General features: G+C 41.9%; 1 protein-coding gene across 1 annotated transcript in view; it reads left to right on the top strand.

Annotated features, from left to right (window-relative positions):
* HHIP (hedgehog interacting protein) overlaps positions 1–21,176 on the top strand; it is a 186,478-nt gene that overhangs the window by 17,479 nt on the left and 147,823 nt on the right. The window contains exon 2 of the mRNA XM_068269847.1: positions 11,139–11,334. Coding sequence (XP_068125948.1) covers positions 11,139–11,334 — 196 coding nt within the window. The remainder of the gene's footprint in view (positions 1–11,138; positions 11,335–21,176) is intronic.

The raw sequence follows: 21,176 nt of genomic DNA, 5'->3' as shown, positions 1-21,176 counted from the left end.
CTGAGGACCATGGTCCTGGCAGTTTCCTGTCTGTGAACCTTGTTGCATTGTGGGAAATAGCTGTTTACAGCTGTTTTGAACTGCCTAAAAAGAAAGCAGCAGCTACTTCCACTGACATCACCTGCTAGCAGTAAAAATGTCACCATGTGATAAATGTCAGAATGTAAATCAGGGATTTAAAAGATTTTACAATGGGCAAACACTGACTAAATCATTTATACATAAGTATTGTAAAAGTGAAGCACTTTTTTTTTTACATTATTTTCACTGGAGTTCCTCTTTAATCACTATGTGTTTCCTTTTGGGTTGTTCTGTTTAAAAGAGAAGGTGGACAGTATTGCCTCACTCTCATGTACTCTGTCACACCCATAGCTATGGTATATGTAAAACAGGGAAGAGTCATCACTGCTTCAAATGCTTAGTTGATTTCATTTTCCTGAAAGTCAGTGAGAGGAAGGGTAGCTGATGCCTCTGTGCCATTACCTAACATGCCTGTTGTATTTTTGTGCATTTGTTCTGCACTTTTATTGCGTGTTTTTGTAGCGCTTGATTAAGTAGTAGCTCTGGGAGAGCTCCAGCTTTTACTTGGCATTAAGTGAACTGGTTAGGATCACTTTGCCAGTTCACAGTTTAACATGTTATTAAAACTATTAAATGAAAGGCAAGATTGCCAGATGGAGAAGCTAATCCCTGGACCAGCCATCACTCAAAGAACCCTTTATCAGTTCACTGAACAGTTAGTTGCATACTTACTTACATAGTTAATTGGGTTGAAAAAAGACATACGTTCATCAAGTTCAAACACTGACTTGCTCAGATCACTGGGCAAATCAGTGGATTGGATCAGTCTATTCATGGCAAGAACCACACCATGCTAATTGTAAGGAGCTACATGTATTTTTTTGTAATAAAGTTGTTGAATATATTGTATACGTGATTTTTGACTAAAAATAATGATTTGTCTACAGTTTTTTTGCATAGTGTACTGTCCAATAGGGGTTTTCAGGCAAGCTTACACATGAGATATATAGGCGTCTGTTACATGCACAAATCATGATATGACTGCAGAATTATGGGGTATTTTCATTAACCACTTGCCGACCGCGCACTCTTAACGCGCGTCGGCAAAGTGGCAGCTGCAGGACCAGCGACGCAGATCTGCATCGCCGGCTGCAGGCTAATTAATCAGGAAACAGCGAGCGGCTGTTTCCTGTCATTTCACGGCGGGGGGCTCCATGAATAGCCTGCGGGCCGCCGATCGCGGCTCGCAGGCTAAATGTAAACACAAGCGGAAATAATCCGCTGTGTTTACATTTTTACAACGCTGCTACAGTAGCAGCGTTGTAGTAGATCAGCGATCCCCGGCCAATCAGCGGCCGGGGATCGCTGTCACATGACAGCAGGGAGCCTGTTAGAGGCTGCACAGGACAGATCCGTTCCTGTGCAGCCTCCAATCTCTCGGGCAGGGAGGGAGGAGAGGGAGAGGGGGAATCTTGCGGTGGAGGGGGCTTTGAGGTGCCCCCCCCCCCGCCACCCACAGCATGCAGGAGCGATCAGACCCCCCCAGCACATCATCCCCCTAGTGGGGAAAAAAAGGGGGGCGATCTGGTCGCTCTGCCTGTCAGTTGATCTGTGCTGGGGGCTGTTGATCCCACCCAGCACAGATCTGAAAAAACAGCACTGGTCCTTAAGGGGGGTAAAGGCTAGGTCCTCAAGTGGTTAAACTCTGGTAAACCTTGCATGCACTTCCTTCCTACACCAGGTTAGAATGAACATACAGTACTACTAAGTATTATGTGGGGTTTTTTTTAGACATTTCTGTATGACCATGCCACTTGGCTTGACTGAGTATCATATTCATTGCAATAAAAAGAAGAGAAGGTAAGCAAAAGACCTTCTTGAATAGAGGTATCTCAGGGAACACAATAGCATATGGAACGCAAGTATAGGGAGCCTGCAGTAATTCCAAATCCATCATATGCATTTTTACCGGATCCGTTTTTGATCTGTGCAGTGTGAACCAAGCCTTACTCCTGAAACTCTTCATGCTGCTCATTTCTTTCTGGGTCCCTCCTGTTCCCTTTTCCCATCCACTTAGATATTCAACTGTCTGTCAATTAAATCTTCTCTGCAGGAACTGCCTGTGGCCACACACGAAAGCATTTGAAGTGGGTATGTGCAAGTTCCAAGCCATAAATGCCCACCATAAGGAAGTGTGCATGAGCACTTTCTTTCATTGGGCATGCATGGTTCGAAACTCATGCACAACCAATTCAAATGCACTTGTCCATTGTTAACGTCTGGGACACTGTACAAGAAAATCTAATAGAACAGGGAATGGAACCCCGAAGACAACAAGCAGTAGGAAGTCAGGCTTGAGAAATCTGGCACCCTAGGCTCCTGATGTGAAAAATATGGCACAGGGCAGGTGTGTTTTCATTGAATCAGGCAATAGACAAAATACTTGATTTTAACTCATCTGTGCTTACCACTGCCGTAGTGTTCTAATTGTATAAGGCCCTGTGCATTCTAATTATGCTGATGAGTTTTTTTTATTATATTGGGCTGCACAGGTGTGACTGTAGGCTCCAAAATAAGCTCAAAACAGCCCTGACCAGTTTCAGGCTCAGCATCCTATGGACTCCACAAACCAGTGTAAGTAATACAGATAAAGCTACTGGGAGCTGATTGGTAACCATGAATACAGGCAATACTGTAGCACACATTAAACGGTACCAAGTTCATAAATCCTATTACATCATTTACACTTTCAATCATCAGTAAGAGGTGCTTGGGGGGCCTTATTAGCATTGAGGAGTGGTGGTGGGTGGCAGTCCAGTTTACCTCTGCTCAGAGTTCAGCTTTAAACACAAAGTTATGGGTTTCTTTCAGTCAGCATTGTACATTATCAAATTTGACTTGATTTGTGTTACTAGGGAAAACTAGATTTTGATCTTTGAGACGCACTGAAAAAAAACTGGATGAAAAAGAAGTAAGGATAGTTCAATTCATGTGTTGAAAAATCCAGCATGTTTTACATGCCAGTCCAGTAGTTTATGTGTTAAATAGGACCCTAAGGCGTTATAATTGACTTCACAGAGAGTATTAGTTTATTGAAACCAAACCTGGAATGATGGCTCTATCAATCTTCCAGAAAGGTAATTCTAGCACAGACCTCACACAGAACAAGATGTTAGGCTCCTGCTGTGTTGGAAAGGCATGACACACAAAATAAAGAATAGTGCAGTTCAATTTTGACAATTTATGGAAGCTTGTTCCACATCTCGCATTTGTAAAGAGTTTTTTTTTCTTTCTATCAGCCCGCAACATTCATTAATAATTCCACTTGACAGTTCAATAGAAGGCGTTGCATTGTGCCAAGAACCGAGGTATCTCTTCCAATTATATTTTCCATTCAGTACATGAATTTTACTACTAAGGGGGCAGTTTGGGCTACTTAGCTATTTTCTTGTATTCTATTAAATGAAACCATCCTGTCCTGTGAAATCACAATAAATTATCAGATATAAAAGGAGTCTCACAGCACAGAAGGCTGGAATGTTGCATGTGGTTTACATTGGGTGCCCTGTTGCTAAAGCCCACCAGTGTGCTGTCACCAATGCCAATACTTTGTGTTCTACCTACTGGGAGATCTAAACTATATTCCATAATATGAAGAATGCATAGATGGAGAGAGTGGCACATCTGAGACAAGGCTGCTAATGTGCTGCTGATGATGAGTGATTCTTTCTTAAAGGACACCTGAAGTGAGAGGGATTTGAAGGCTGCCATATTCCATTTCCTTTAAAGCAATACCAGTTGCCTGGTGTCTTGTTGATCTTTCCGCCATTAGTAGTGTTGACTTCCCTACCCGAAACAAGCATGCATCTTGTCCAGTCAGAGCATCTGTATGCTTGTTCAGAGTCTATAACTAAAAGTATTAAGCCGCATCTACACGAGTAGATGCGGCCGCGATGCTCCTTATCAATCAAGCCGCTGATGCGGCTCAATTGATAAGATCCGACAGGACGGATCTCCGCACCGCCGATTCCCTGCTCGCTCCCCGCGAGGGGACAATGGCAGGGAATCGAGCGGAAGATAAGCAGCGCCGGCGGGGACAAGCGGGGAATCGAATGCGGCGCACGCGCGGCGAGCGGGGATGCGGCGGGCACGCGGAAGAGGCGATCCGGCGGCTAATCGAGCCGCCGGATCGCTGCAATGTCCCATAGTGTAGATGGGGCTTTAGAGGCAGAGGATGAGCAGGAAAGCCATACACTTTGCATTGTTTAAAAGGAAATAAATATGACAGCTTTCATATCCCTCTCACTCCAGGTGCCCTTTAATGATTAATGCTAGTGAATGAGTGTTGCTTCCTCCCAGCCTCTTCATTGACACCATCATCATAGCAGTAGGCGTCTCGACTTTGTTTTGCATGTTCCTGTACATACTCTTCTGCTTGTGTATGGCTGTCTACACCAGCTATCTAACTGATCAACAATGTGTGTTACCAGAATTTATTAATCCACACTAACATCCACCCAGTCCTGATGAGTTAGGCTGGAGTGCAAGCGGAATGATGTCCAGGCATATTAATGGAAGTAGTAGAAATGACTACATTAATTGGGTCAATGTACTCTCACCACCCATTTGTAGTCATGGTCCGTGAAGATACCCCACAGCAAAGTTTGATAGGTCCTGGGAGTGCTCCTGCCATGATTGGCCACACAGAGTCAGGTGGTGCCTCCCCTCCCTGCCTGCATGTTTCGCCTGACACTTCAGGCTTTGTGAAGGCAGTGTTGGAGATGAGTATTGTTCTCGCTTGAAAAAATGTTCTTGGTCTTTGATAAGCTGATGTTTCAAGTACCCACCTCTATCCATAAAGTAAATATACTATCTCCTGTCTATGCATATCTACATATTTATGACGTTGCTAGCCAAAAGATAACCATGAGGACAGTTTGCATCTTTGCAACAGTTCTTTCATTGAAAAGTAATCTCACAATCTAATACATGTAAGGTCTATGTCAAATTTCCACATGCAATGGTTGCTAATGGTATCCAGTGTGGCGGTTAATGACTGTATTACACAATAACTACTAACATGCTAGTTACAAAACTATGCTGTTTTCTATTAACCTGTAACCAAATCACTTAATTTTTTCCACTACTCCTGATCTTGTTTTGGCTGTCTGATATTAAACTTACCGTATATACTCGCATAAAGGCCGAATTTTTCAGCACAAAATATGTGCTGAAAAGTCACCCCCTCGGCCTATATGCGAGTCACCAACTTACTAAGTTGGTGTCTGTGGTGAGAAATTGACCAGGGTGACCTACGGAGGGGACCAGAGAGTGCAGCGGTGAAGGCTTGCAGGCTGTGTAATGTCTGGCACACAGCGAAGCCACCTGCACTGTGGGTGGCTGAAGGGGAGCGCAACATCTAATCTGCTGGTGGATGTCCGGATTACCTTATGGCAGGAGGGATCAGATGCCCAGGGGTGAATGCTGCATCAGTGGTTGGTGGGAGAGCAGAGCTGGATGTATTGACAGCTGGCCACAATCATAGCAGAAGCGCTCCCCGTACGCATAATCTTGTTTGGCTGGGCAGAATCATAGAGGAGCACTTCTTCGTGCACATACGTTATCTCACGCTTCCTGAAGCACGAGATCATGTGCAGGAAGCGCATATCGAGTGCACGGTGGAGCGTTCCTCTATGATTCTGGCCAGCCAAATGCTGGCCAGAATCATTATGCTTTCGATGAGCGTTTCTGCTATGATTGCCAGCCATCCATCCAGCTCTGCTCTCCCCCAAGTTTCTGATCACTCCACCAGCATTCTCCATCGGACCCCTCCTGCCACACGGTAACCCGGTTATCTGCATGCAGATTAGCTGTTGCGCTCCGCTTCGGCCACCCACAGTGCAGGTAAGCAGCTTTTACCGTTACAGAAATTCAGCAATATCACTTACTTACATAATCCTCTCATATTCATTTTAATTAGGATGTGTTCTGTCATATAATTGTACAGATTTTAATTTGCAATACCTCATTACCCCCTTGTAAATTTGTCTAAATTTGAAATTTGACTTGAGATTAATTTGAATTCACTTTCCATTTAGCAGTATAACTGTATAAGATAAATTATAAGTCAGCCCAGGCACGTGAACTATACACATGCACCTTCTGACATAGGCTGTGTGGATGGAATTCTGTGCGCAGGGTGCAGAAACAAGGTGCAGAGTATACAATTATCCCCCATATGAAATGCAACAACCAACCCCTGTTGTCAGGAGGCACTGCATCTCCTACCCCCGGTTTATATGCGAGTCAATCATTTTGTTCTAATTTCTGGGCAAAAAGTTGGGGGGTCGGCTTATATGCGAGTCGGCTTATATGCGAGTATATATGGTATTTTATTCAGTTTTATTCAGTTGGATAGGTGGAAATAAAGCAAAAATGAACTCAGGAGATATTTTTACAACTTATCAAGATTTACACTTTTAATTTTTTTTATGTATAGATATTATTATCAAGCTTGGGAAATAGTCTGGATTTTGATTTTGAATCGATAATTTCCGACAGGTCCGATCTGATTTCCAATTGTTTTTCTGATCAATTTTCCAATAACTTTTCTACAAAACCTATCTGAAAAACAATTGGAAATCAGATCGGACCTGTCAAAATTATCAATTTGACCCATCAATCTTATGGGAAATTGTATAGTGTGTATTTTTTGTATAGTGTGTACCAGGCAGGAGAGTCAAATTTGAGCAGTCTGACTGTCTGTCATCAGTTTATTCGGTAACTAGTAGGTTAGACAATTTGGATGATATTAAACAGAAACTATTTCGGAAAAGTGTTACCGGCTTACTGATAAGTGTTAATAATTAGTAATATTTTATATATTTATTTTATATAATTACACAAACTGTATATAAACCAATGGATTAATGAATATAAAGATACTTTGATGTTCCACACTTCTTTCTATTAATTAATGACCAAATATCATATTATATGTTATACTCTAAATTGTTTTTAATGTCCTGTATCAAATTCAAATATGTTGATCAGAAACATGTGTTCTGTCTGCAATTAACTTGATCAGTTTAATTGTTTATAATAGAACATAATTTCCAAAATACATTGGGACATCATATACAATGCTGATGTAAGCAAGATTTTCAATGAAAAAGATGTCAGCATGTGTTGCTCCAAAAGCTGATTTATATCATTTAGCATTTATGGAGTCGTCCTAGATGTGTATGCTAATAAAGTCATGTACACCCCCATAGTGTCATGTATGCTGGCTTCTGAATTGTGTACTGATAAGTCATGTGACTCTTCTTTAGCCCAGAGGCTCTGGTGTGTATAATTTTCAAAAATAATTTCAGATTTGAATTTGTCAGACTGAGGCCAGTGTAGGTGGTGTTTTTGAATCAAGTTTATACAGTATATGGTTCATTATTTTGTCTGGGTTTGCTACATTTACATGTTCATTGATGAGCTGTGTTCACAGATTACGGTTTTGGAATTATTCCTGGGCCAGACTGATTTGTACTACAGGATTGTATTTGTTTTTAGTGCAGTGTTACTTATCAGTCTGCCGACAGCTTGTACTCACCAGCAACTGTCAGCAGAACGACCGCACCACGGGAGGGTCTGACGGATCCATCATTTGAAAAAGTACGGCATGTGTACACGCCTTAAGATTACAGGCATGTTGGTCTTGCCGTTTGTATACAGAGATGTCTCTGAAGATTCTTTTTAGAATACGAAATGTAATTGTACCTAGTAGAATGTCAAATTGTTGCACTATTTGTCCATGCAATGTTTCACAGATTGGAAAATCCTCATATTTATTTCTGAGAAACTCAACCTCACTGGGATGCTGTTTGTATACCCATTCATGTTACTGACCTGTTGCCAACTATCCCAATTCATTGTGAGATGCTCCACAAGGTATTTTTTTTAACATTGCACACTTTTTTAGTCTTTTACTGCAGTTCCAACTTTTTTTTTAAAGGTTGAATCTTTAGTGAACTTAAAAACAGAAAGAAACAAAAGAGCCTTTGATAGTGTGATATGTCAGATAAATTGATTGAACAATATGTGAAGCTGATGGAATACTCAAAAAATATAAGCTGTCTGAGAGACAACTAAACACTTAGTAGCCGTGGATCACAAATCTGTCTATGCTTAGGCTGCAATGGTAGTTGCTCTTCATTGGAAAATGATCAAAAAAACTAAAAATAAATAAAAAAAATGGAGGGTGGTCAAACCTTGTTAGGAATCATGTCATGCCACCTTCTGCCTGCTGATGGCAGTAGTGACTCTGGCTGCTTTGGACTTTCACTGTCCACCAGCAGGTGGCTCTATTTATAATTTGATTGTCTGGACTTCTGTTTTTCACTAGCAGGTGGCCTTCTACTGAATTAGGGATAGACCTGCTGTTCCTTGTCTTGCCTGCGGTTGGTTTAAGAGAGCTTTCTACAGGATCACACCACCAGCTACATCCTGTTACTGATTGTATTGCCTATTTAAGTATTGCTCTTCCTCCTGCCAGTCCCCAGAATTTTGTTTGCTGTTGGTTCTGAGTCTCTGGGCAATCCTGTTTCGTGATCTTGATCCCTGATCTGCCCTTGTACCTGACTACTCTGCATTCCGCCCTGACTTTGCACTTGCGTGCTCCCTCCTGTACCATTGCCTGGTTGTATATATGCTGTGTATATTTTTTTTATTATTTCCTGTGTATAAATAAGTTAGATAGATTCACTGGGGTTTCTGTTGTGCACACTGTCTGTGATTTTCCTAAATGTATCTTGTATATGGAGTGACTGCATGTTGCTTGCATTGTATTATTATTATTATTATTACTGATTTATAAAGCGTAAACATACTCTGTGGCGCTGTACAGAGTAAGAAACAACCATTGGGTACATAATAATACAGACTTTGGTGTACACCAATATACAAGATACATAATTAGTGACAAAATACAAAAATGATATAAATACAGAATACAAAATACAGAATTGGTAATGACAGTGATAAAAGTAACATAATAAATAAAATGTATAATGATTTCCAAGACACAAAAGGGGGATAGAGCCCTGCCCTTGCGAGCTTACAATCTCTTGTATTTGCAGGAGAAGGTGGTATTTATGTATGCACATCTTTGCACAAAATGCAATAAACCCTATAGCACAGTATTCTTTGTCTTGGCCTCAGTATTGCTGCAAGGGCAAATATGGAGAGGAAAAAACACTTGCACAAAATGCAGCAGGGGTGGATACTGTCACACTGTGCTAACCTGCAGCGTGCTCCAATGGTAGTCCACAATTTTAATAAGAAGAAAAGAAGGAGATGGGCACAGCTGCTAAAATACCCTGCTTCATCAGAGACGTCTCTGATGAAGCAGGGCTAGTCCCTGCGAAACAGCTGTCAGACTTGTCCTTCCCCCCCCCCCCCCCCCCCCCACTGCTGTAAGCTTTTTTTTGTGTCAACCCAGCCACAATAAAGGGTATTTTAGCAGCTATGCCCATCTATTTCTTCTCTTCTGATTGGTATTGCTGCAAACTGTGGTCATTCCCTGGTTTTTCTGTCCAGTATTTGTAACACACCCACTTCCTCAGAGGTGCTCTGCTGACCTAAAAGCATTTTTTTGACACTGATACTTGACCAGAGAAAGTGGGTGTATCCTGCAAAGTGCATAATCTTTGTGTCTGAATAAACAGTTATTTAGCACTAAATTGATTATGAATCTTGAAGGTGGTAAGTGACCACACATTTTTTAACAGTTTTTACATTTCTTATATACTGTATTGTTGGCACCTCCAAAGTTCCAACATTACAGTTTTTTTTTATTTTTAAGGTTGTTGACATCAAATTTAAAATGTGCATATATTACTCATTTAACAATAATATTTATCAGAATCAACATTTTCTACTACTGCACTATTGTATTTGAACTACTTTCAGTTATATAATTCAAATGATTTATCAATCACTGCATTATTTTCTTAATCTGAAATGTTGTACATGTTATTTAAATACAATAAGCGTTCTGCTTATCAACACTCCATCTAATAACAGCTATAGCACCCCAAGTAAGCTAAATGGGGAACAAGAACAACAATTATTGAGAAAATTACACTGTTGGAATTTCAGGAATAGGATCAAACACTGTAATCTAAAGCATGCATATTTTACCCAACTGCATATTTTTAAATGCTTTTTAACATCAAAAAGCTTAAAGGTGAACTGAAGAGAGAGGTATATGGAGGCTGTTATGTTTATTTCCTTTTAGACAATACCAGTTGCCTGGCAGCCTTGCTGATCCTCTGCCTCTAATACTATTAGCCATAGCCCCTGAACAAGCATGCAGCAGATCAGGTGTTTCAGTGGTTCAGACTTATAAGTCTGATCTGACAAGACTAGCTGCATGCTTGTTTCTGGTTTTAATCAGATACTACTGCAGAGAAATAGACCAGCAGGGCTGCCAGGCAACTGGTATTGATTAAAAGGAAATAAACATGACAGCCTCCATATACCTCTCTCTTCAGTTCCCCTTTAAAGCGGAGCTGAACTCAGAACTTCCTCTCTGCTATAAAAGATATACAGCAGTATAATAATCTTTAAAAAAATCATTGCTTTATAACAGCTGGTACAAATCGTGCAATAAATCTGCAGTGTGTCTACTTATCTGAGTTTAGCTTGTCGAATTCCCCTTCATCTGTGCACTGTAATTTGATCTATCAGCTGTGTCAGCTCCGGAATCTCCTCTGCCTCGGCAGAGCAGCTAATTTGTAAACACAGAATGTTAACCCTATGGTTAACATTCTGTGTTTACAAATTAGCTGCTCTGCCGAGGCAGAGGAGATTCCGGAGCTGACACAGCTGATAGATCAAATTACAGTGCACAGATGAAGGGGAATTCGACAAGCTAAACTCTGTAAATACATACAGTGTGCATTTCTTTGTTTTCCTTCTGTCCTGGGCAAGAGTTCAGGTCCACTTAAACAAGCCATCAAATAAAATTAAATTACTAAAAGTATCATCATTAATTCTGTTTTTCCTTTTTAATTTGTACACCAGTGAAAATAACATTGTGATTATTTGTAATTTATCTCTTGCAGATCTTCTCAGTTACAAACAACACGGAATGTGCAAAGATGCTGGATGAGATCAGGTGTGCGTATTGTTCACCACATGCCCAGAGCCTCTTCCATCCTCCCGAAAGAACTGGTACATTTGACAGACAACTTATTCTGCCCACCTTGTGCAAGGACTATTGCAAGGAGTTCTATTACACATGTCGAGGACAGATTCCAGGTAAAGATTTTCTCTTGGTCAAACTCAAGTGTAAACCAGTAGGATTCTAGACAATGCTATGTATTCCTTATGTCATTTAACCTAAGTAACAAGTCTAACACTGAACCAAAGCTCTTTTGAAATAGGGAACATAGAAAATCAATATGGAATATGTATGTAAGAAGGAAAAAGCTCAGTTCATTCCACGTTGCAAAGTCCCAGACACAGGACAATGTTGCTTAAAGAGAACCTGTACTGAGTAAAATTATTTAAAATAAACACATGAGGTAACTTCAAATGAACATTACATAGTTACCTTGCCATCAGTTCCTCTCAGAAGCTTACCATTTTCTTCTGACAATAATCCCTTCCAGTTCTGACAACATTTTGTCAGAACTGAAATACATCAGTTACTGTCAGTTATATATCAGTTGCTGTCAGTTATAGCTGAGAGGAGAACTGATGTGTCCATGTTTCCCTATGGCTCAAGTGGGCGATGTTACAGTTTAACTGTGTACTGACCAGGAAGCTGTTATGGAGTAATGTCCATTTTCAAAATGGAGGACGGAGAATTCCCTTGATCACAGTGAACAAACAGGAAGTGGGACAGGAGAAATAGATTGAGAAATAGACTACACAGGAGGTAAGTATGACTTGTGTATGTTTGTTTTGACTTTTTATGTTCAGTTCAGGTTTTCTTTAAGTGGCCAGGTTGAAATCCAGTAATTTATTATTATTAGAATTGTTTTTTGCTTATCTTGCTTATCTTAAAATTGTGATCCCAAGACAGCTTTCCTAAGACTGATGCACATGCCACATGCACAACTGCCCAGTTGCATTCCTGAGGCACCTGGAGCCAAGCACATTATTTCCCTCCTTACCCATGCACACTGGAACCATTGTGTGCCACGCCTTCATCCCTCCCGTTGCAAGGCTGTAGCATTGGCCACAAACTGTTGAGTTCTGTTCCCTGCAGATAACAATCAAGTTCAGTGTCCTCTGTTCTGCTTTCTGACACCAGCATCTGCCTTTGCTTCTCTAGAAAAGTTAAAGAGAAACCGTAACCAAGGTCTGAACTTCATCCCAATCAATAGCTGATACCCCCTTTCCCGTGAGAAATCTTTTCCTTTTCTCAAACGGATCATCGGGGGGGTTCTGTATGGCTGATATTGTGGTAAAACCCCTCCCACAGAGTGATGTCAGCATCAGGGTGGGAGCCCTCATGCATTGTGGGAAATAACAGCTATTTCCAACTGCCAACAATGCATCATTTCTTTCCATAGACATGAACTTCCAGCAGTAAAAATGTCGCCGTGTGATAAATGTCAGACTGTAAATCAGGGAGAGGAAAGATTTTACAATGGCCAAACACTGTCTAAATCATTTATTTAGACACTGTCTAAATCATTTTCACTGTCTGTGGAAAAGAGGCCTACGTTTTTCTGCTGCATTTTTCTGTGTCACATTGCAACTAATGAATTTCAGTGAGGCTGCATATGAAATGCGTTTTAGTGCATTTTTTGTGCAAATAAACTCTTTTTTTTCATATCATAACTTGGCTTCTCAGGGTAATGATATATGTATAGTTCATACTATGAGCCTGGTCCTGGGTGATTTTGCTAAAAATTTTGCTGTACGCATTTTGGTGACTCCTACTAGTTATTTCTTACTAGTGACACTGCGAGTGATCCTTGGCATTTAAAGGTGCTTTATGAGGTGCAACTGGCACTTACAGCAGGCACCAACTAGTGCTTTACAGCAACTGCCTGGCAATGAAAGGCACTTTTAGTTGTATTTGGCTGGCCCATTTCACTGTTGTTGACTGGCGCTGACTGGCTTGTAGTGTGTACTAGCTCTAAGTCTCAATGGAAAATGCCAGTCAGCGCCATTAAACCATTGTGAACACACATCACAATCTGATGAAAGTGACAAACAACTCCTGCTAAAAAAACAAGAACAAATCAATACTAGCATTTTTATTTAGCACTTACAGTGCGACTGTGGACCAAATCCTTGAAGTACACCTAAACTGAGAAGAATGTGGTGGCTGACATATTTATTTCCTTTTAAAAAATGCCATTTGCCTGGCAGTCCTGCTGATCCCTTTTGATTGCAGTAGTGTCTGTATCACACACCTGAAACAAGCATGTGGCTAATCCAGTAAAAAGTCAGAAACACCTGATCTGAATGCTTGTTTAGGGTCAATGACTAAAGGTATAAGAGAAAGAAGCTCATCAGGACAAACAAGCAATCTGCATTGTTTAAAAGGAAATAAATATGTCTGCCTCCATATCCCTCTCAGTTCAGGTGTACTTTAAAGTTCAGGCCTGCACTTTATATGAAAATGACCACAAAGGCTAAATTAGTAGACAGCCAGGAAACATATGCACTTGCTGCAAAAGATTTATGAGCATTATAACATGGGCTGCATCCATTTCTTTTTGGGCTGTTACAGACAGTTAGATGAACAAAGAAGGTGCCACTTCTTAAAGAGGAACTTCAGCCTAAACAAACATACTGTCATTACGTTACATTAGTTATGTTAATTAAAATAGATAGGTAATATAATCTCTTACTCACTCTGTTTTAAAAGCACAGGCAAATGTTTGATTTCATGGGGGCAGCCATCTTTTTGGTTGAAAGGAGGTGACAGGGAGCATGAGACACATGTAGGAAGCCATCTTAGCTCACAGACCAGCAGGACAGCATGACTAGCAAAGCTCCCTGACCTAATTTTCTCTTCTGCACTTTAGATAAACAAGGTAGTCATGAACACGCCCAGCCTGCTCATTGGTCTGTGGAAAGCTGGAGTCCTTTAAAGTGAACATCATTTTGCGTTCACCTTTTCTATACAAGACCAGAGTGCAAAGCTGGCCATAGACTTCATACTTCTATAACTAGTGTCAAAGCTTATACACCAGCAAGGCCTTTGACATTCATGTAATGTGTACCAAAACAGGGACTATTGAAGGTGCGGCTTGACACTTGGTCAAGATAATCCCTCCCAGCAGACTTAGCTGTTGGCTAAGCAATGACATTTGTATTCTTCTAGAACACAAGTGGTCGGAACAGATATCAGCAGTGTTAGCCAATGAGACATGTGCACAGGTGCATGAAAACGGCCAGTAGTGCTAGCCCCTCCTTTTCCACACATGACTTACATATGAAATCTAATCAGTTGATTTGTGTAGAGATAGTCAATGAGATGTTAGTAATTCCAGCTTTCATGAAAATTGTGTCCAGCCCAGTAAGAATTATAGTTTGTATTCAATTTGCATGGAAGCCGGAATTAACATCCCACAGTCTCTAGCTGTGTGTAATGTATCCATGCTTATGTTACGCACAAATGTCCAATTACTGTCACTTAAATCGATCATTAGATTGAGTGACAGTTTGGCATGTTTACTGAACAGACATGCTGCCCTGTTCTCTGTCAAGCAGCGTGTGGTATTCTATGGAGATGGGAGGGGAGAGGTCAAGATGTCGGGACAACAATAGCATAACAGTATTGCCACTAGTGATCTGCATGAAGGGCCGCTAATATCTGTGCCTTTGATGTTGGGGGCGTGTCAGTGCATGGTCTGCATAGAAAGATTCACGGGAAAGCATGTGACATTGCATGGCCATGTTCATGTCTTCACAGATGCTGTCTGTCCTCACTGTCTATCCTTTGTCCACACTGTCTAGCAACTACATCAAAGTCTTCACTAGTGAATTTCGATTGTGCATTGCAGTCAATGGGCTCGATTCAGTAAACCGTGCTAAGTGTTAGCACACCTGTGAAAAGCCCTATATCACGCCTAAAGTTAGTTTAGGCATGATAAATTCACATCTAAAGACTTTGGGCATGATAACTAGGGTGCTAACTGGGTTAGCACCCTTTACTAAATTCACATCGCGCGCAAAGTGCCGTGCGCAAAACCTTGTGCGCGCACCGTGAAAATAGCACACCCGATGCGCCTATAAGGTCGCATTGGGTGCGACCTTAATTTCGCACCATGTGACGTTAAAGTCGCACCCAATGCGACCTTATAGGCGCATCGGGTGCACCGTTTTCGTCGCACCACGATGCGACATTTCGCGCACACTGTGCTGTGCGCACGTAAAGTATTCAGTGTGGGACTTTGTGCGCGATGTAAATTTAGTAAACGGTGCTAACCCAGTTAGCACCCTAGTTATCACGCCCAAAGTCTTTAGGCGTGCTAACTGGGTTAGCACCGTTTACTGAATCAAGCCCATTATGTGACCCAAGCATTGAAGTTTTTCTAGTGCAAAAGTTTGGCATATTTATTGAAGTACCAGCTGATTAGTTCGCTTTGCATTCCATGAACTCCTAAATAATTTTCTCATGTCAGAATCCAGAAGTACTATTTGTTTTAGTAAATGCTCACTCAAAAATTTGCTGGCTGTCGGAAAAATTGCGTACGGGCAATAAGTCGTATGGCTGCAGTGACTTTTTGCAAAGATCCCCAAACCCAGGATAATAAGATCTGCCACCAGGTCTACCTTTTCTCCATGTTTATAAATATTAATTGGAATCATTTACATAATCATATTTTATGCTAGCAGAATTTGATTTCTCCATTTTCAAGCTGCATACATTTACATAAAATTAGCAATTATTTGTATTGGCCACCCTTATTCACCAGTCCGCCTATGGGCATATCTCATTAAAACCCCATTTCTGGGAAGTGATAGTAAAGAAGTAGATGCACATTTCAAATACATATCAGCTATGGCCTGTATGGTTGGTAGGAAGAGCCAGCAGTGATCGAAGCAAATAGAAGCATAAGGACACAAATTGATAAAACATATTTAAAAAACAGCTTAACAAGAAGAGGCAGTGTTGGTCTTACCTTTGAAGAAAAGGGCCAGTATGACTTATGGTATAGAGGCCCTCACGTATTCATTAGCCCTGACATAAGGCACTGTTTTGTATAGACTTGAAGAAGCTTACGTCCATAGACATGCATTGTCCATTTTTTGTGCTATAATAAACCTTATTTTTCAGTCATACTTGCCTTTTTCTACTGGAGAGGTAAGACCAGCACTGCCTCTCCTTTCTAAACTGTTCAATTGGTTGCCTCTAAAATAGCTTGTTAGTGATTGTTACACCCCAGTTGGGAGGAATTTTAGCAGGCCCTAGATTACCTTTTAGAAGTGCGACTATCCAGTCCCTGTCTCACAGCATCTAGAAAGCCCAAGACGAGTATCTCCCCGCAGGATTTTTTGGTGGGTGCAATCCTGCAACCTACCTTTGTGAGCCTAAAATCTAAAAATCTTAGTCATGAGTCCAATTTACGGCACCATTGGCTCCTTGTATTCTTTCTTTTTCCTTGGAAACACTGGGAAAATGCCTCCCCTACAATGTGCATTCTCGCATAAGTCAATCCCAACATTTGACCCTCTTAATTAATGGCTGCACTTGGGGACCAGGAGGAGCTAATGTCTTCACTTGGAGATGGCTAATAACTACACTTCATAAAGTATTGTAGCCATTAACCCATCCTGGCCCCCAAGTGCAGTCAACAATTCCTCCAGGCCCTTCACATGCAACTGTTAACCCTCTACACTGTCCCCATGCCTCCTATCAGTGTTGCCAGTGTCTGTGACCCTCTGCTCCCACTTTCAGTGTGCCCAGTGTCTGCATCCCCCTGCTCCTTTTTTCATTGTGGCCAGTGCCTGCACTCCCTGCTCCACCTTTCATTGTGCCCAGTATCTGTGTCCCCTTTTCAGTGTGGCCAGTCCCTCTGCTCCCTCTATACTGTGTATACTGTGGCTGACCATTGCCCCCCCCCCCCATTATGACCAGTGTTTTGTAATAAACATCTCCCCCCTCCACTGTAGCCAGTGTTTTGAAGTAAGCACCCCCCAGCTGCAGCAGCCAGCATGCCGTGGTTAATTTACCTACCCCGCCTCATCCCATGTGTAATCATATGCATGAGTGCCACCAGAAGCTTCCACTAACGAATCCAGTGCTTGGCTTAGCGTCCTAACATCTCTCCAAGTGTCTGCCCCCCCCCCCCCGCCCCCGATTTCTCTCTGCAACAGTACATGTCAGGCTAGCGATACGTCTGTCAGCCTTGGCCTTGCAATGTTGCCCGAGGGATTGTGTCTCCTGCGATCCCTCCCACCCTGGCAGCCGCTTCTTTGAGCCTCTCCCATCCGGCCGGCGCTTCCGAACCATCTAATCCAAGACCACCAGGCGCAGGAACTGTTTCTTCCCCCAGGCAGTTCTACTGCTCAACAACGCACACTCCTGACCATTCCCTCCTAGTCTGCAAATGAGCATGCTTGCCTTAGGGGCGGCTCTTCTGCCTTATCGTCTGCATCTAACTCTCACTATCACAGTGATGTCATCGTACTGTTAATGCTGCTTGGACTCCGTCAAGTTTATCTTGCTAATGCTGCTAGAATGTATAATGGTAGTAATTGCAGACGTAAAATGTATTGTTAATGTTGTTAGTTTGTGTAATCGTAGCCATATATGTAATATAGACAACTGATGTTGTGTACTTTGCCTAAGCCATGTGTACCACAAGCAATTCCGAGTACGGTACCCCCGCACTTGGCGAATAAATCCTTCTTGTATCTTGTATCTTCACTGAGGGACTTGAGTCAGGTCATCTCGGTGCCTGTAACGTCTGACTTGCGTGCCATCATAGATTGTAATGTTAATTACAGCTATAATGGCATTGAGGGAATTTCTCCTCAAATCACTGTAATTCGGGTGCCAGAAATAGCCAGAACCCCGAATAGGGTGTCCAAAGGGACAAATTAAGTTATCAGTAAGGGAATATATTTGGTATATTCCCCTGCATTGCCTAGCACAGGGAGAGCTGTCTCTCAACTTCTTCCTGTGCCCAACTAACCACCTCTAAGGACATGTGTACATGAGGGGCATGCATTGAGTATGTGTATGGGCCTTTAAAGCCTGTTTAGATAGACATGCAGAAAGGGCCACTGCACACTCACCAATCTTTTCCAAGAAGGGCCAAAGCATACACACCCGTCTTTTCAAAGATTCATTAACCAGGGAGCCAGACCAGGAGCCCCCAACCCATAAAGGTACACAGTCCAAGTACATAATTAGACCTGGGACTCCACTTGGATTTTCATGCAGCAATGCTGTTTTATTAAATTATATACCAAAACTTACAGGCAGCTTAACGTTTTGGTCTCAGAAAGCATAAAGCAGCATTGCTACATGAAAATCCAGGTGGAGTCCCAGGTTTTCTACTTTACTTGGCCTGCTCAGATGGACATCATTTAAAATACAGACCAAACAAGATCTTAAGTGGTAAATGTATCCGATGGGAAAATAGTGTGTCTGTAGTAGATGCATGCATTATTTTATACGTGTTGCAAAAGACCCCTCCAGTTCACTTGTGCACTCGGTCCTAATACGGGGAAAGAGGCGTCCTGGATTGTATAAAAGCTTCTAAAAACAGTTTAAAATGAAAAGGATAACGAGGTATCTTACCTCAATGATGAAATGTGTGTAACATACAAAAGATTTTTATTTAGCACAGGCAATGCGTTTCACGGGTCTATGCCCACTTCCTCAGGCCAATAACAGTGCTGTTATTGGCCTGAGGAAGTGGAGGCTCCCTATGCTTCATTTTAAATTGTTTTTAGAAGCTTTTATACAATCCTCTTTCCCCCTATTTGTGCTTAGTACACCCCCTTACATTTGAGGGGTGGTGACAGTATACCCGTGGTTGCCACCATGGTGGACACCTGTCTTCGGTTTTCCAAGAGAGCGACCACCTCCGAGTCCCTCCAGGACTACCCCGAGTGGAGTCGGGTTTATGGTCTCCACCTGCTTCCTGTGGTTGGTTGCTCCTTGCAACCCTCCATTGTGAGTAGAATCCTTATTCTTACCAATTTTCCATTTTTTATTGACGTATTGCAATAAAAAATTGCACCTTTTTGTCTCCTGTGCTTTTTTCCTATAGGGTGCCTTGACACCCCCACCACAATAATAACTCTGTCCTGTTTAGGTGAGATATTGCACATATAAAACATATCTGTTTATCAGCAGCCATTTATTAAGGATACTTATCAAATCTGAAAGACATACAATGGAAGAATTTACAAATCTGTATGTGAAGTGCCCTGAATAAAACTACAAAACACAGATAAAAGATGAGTCAAATAATTGCTCCTTTTATCACTCCAATGGCAAGATATCCTCTTCAAAATGACCAGTTGTGTCCACCTGCTGTGGCTATTATAAAGCCAAACTGTGATGTCACTCTCGATGGACTCTTACCAATGTAGAATACACAAATAGTGTAAAGATCCAGCTGTGAGAGAGTGTCTACTCCATTACATATTTACTGCAGGGAAAGACAGCAAGTGAAAGAGAGAGAGAGAGGTGGAAAGAGAGCCAGAGAGAGAGAGACAATGAAGAAGAAGCAGCATTCACCCTGTCAGCATCCAATCAGCCCAGATATTGTCTAAGTAATGTGCCACACACAAGTCATATTTTTCTTAATATCTTCTAATGCAGGGAATTCTCTTCTTAAATGTATTTTGAGTACATTATGCTATTAATGGGTCACTTTGCACCCTGGAGTACTGTCTAACTTTGAAGGGATTAAAGACCATTGCACAGTTCTGCTACAAAGGAGATCAAAGGCAAAATAATGACCCCAGTTGTCCTAATAGAAGGTGTAATCAGCAAGAGGATCGTTTTAACATAATTCTTGGATTTTGTCAGAGAAATTCAATATCTGGTGTCAGCAAGGTCATTTACAATTTGTGAAAAGATGTAAGTGGGGATTCCATAACACAGGATATCTCTTTTATGTTTTTCTTTACTATTACCCACAGCAGGCTTTAGTTGGCCAGAAAACTATTTTGTGTATGTAATAAATCTTTCTTCATATTTCACTTATCACATGGATTCTAATGAATCATATCAGCATAGTATGGGAACTCAGTGTTGCTTTAAGTATAGCGACAGTTAAAATAATTCAGTATTTTAGTTTTGGAAAGCAGAAAATGTTTAATACATGTTTACTGTTGTCTGCATCGCCATCAAAGATATTTCCTGTCTCAGCGACAGTTAGCACTGGCACAGAATGTGGAGAGGATTCACTCAAGCAGAAATTGGTAACAAGTCTTCAATGGGCACAACTGTCAAAAGAAGGATTTCCTATTTCTATGGTGGTTTCCCTTCACTTCCTCCAACTGTTATATACCGTATATACTCCCATACAAGCCGAATTTTTGACCCCCAAAAAGGGGGCCAAAAGTTGGGGGGTCGGCTTGTATGCGAGTCATGTTGGTCCGCGGGTCCCCCCCTCCGCTGGTCCACGGGTCTCCCGCTCCCCCCACGGCCGCGGCCGCTGCTATTACTTGCCCGCATCTTCTATTCCCCTCTCCGTGCTTGTAAACATTCACAGCAGCGCGCCCGGCACTGCTACTGTGACGAGGCAGGAAAGAGCGCGGCTTCCTGTTACTATGGGAACCGCTCTTTCCTGGCTCGCCGTTCGTCACAGTACCAGTGCCGGGCGCGCTGCTGTGAATGTTTACAAGCACGGAGAGGGGAATAGAATATGCGGGCAGGTAATAGCAGCGGCGGTGGGGGTGGGGGCGACTATACTACCTACACTGGGCACTTTACTAGCTATACTGAGCGCTATACTGAACACTATACTAGCTAAACTGGGGCATTTTACTAGCTATACTGAGCACTATACTAGCTATACTGAGCACTATACTAGCTAAACTGGGGCACTTTACTAGCTATACTGAGCACTATACTAGCTAAACTGGGGCACTTTACTAGCTAAACTGGGGCACTTTACTAGCTAAACTGGGGCACTTTACTAGCTAAACTGGGGCACTTTACT

Source organism: Hyperolius riggenbachi, chromosome 1 (assembly GCF_040937935.1).
Source record: "Hyperolius riggenbachi isolate aHypRig1 chromosome 1, aHypRig1.pri, whole genome shotgun sequence".
In the NCBI taxonomy this organism is placed as follows: domain Eukaryota; kingdom Metazoa; phylum Chordata; class Amphibia; order Anura; family Hyperoliidae; genus Hyperolius; species Hyperolius riggenbachi.
The sequence above is the reverse complement of the archived record's forward strand: the minus strand, read 5'-3'. Positions and strand labels throughout refer to the sequence as shown.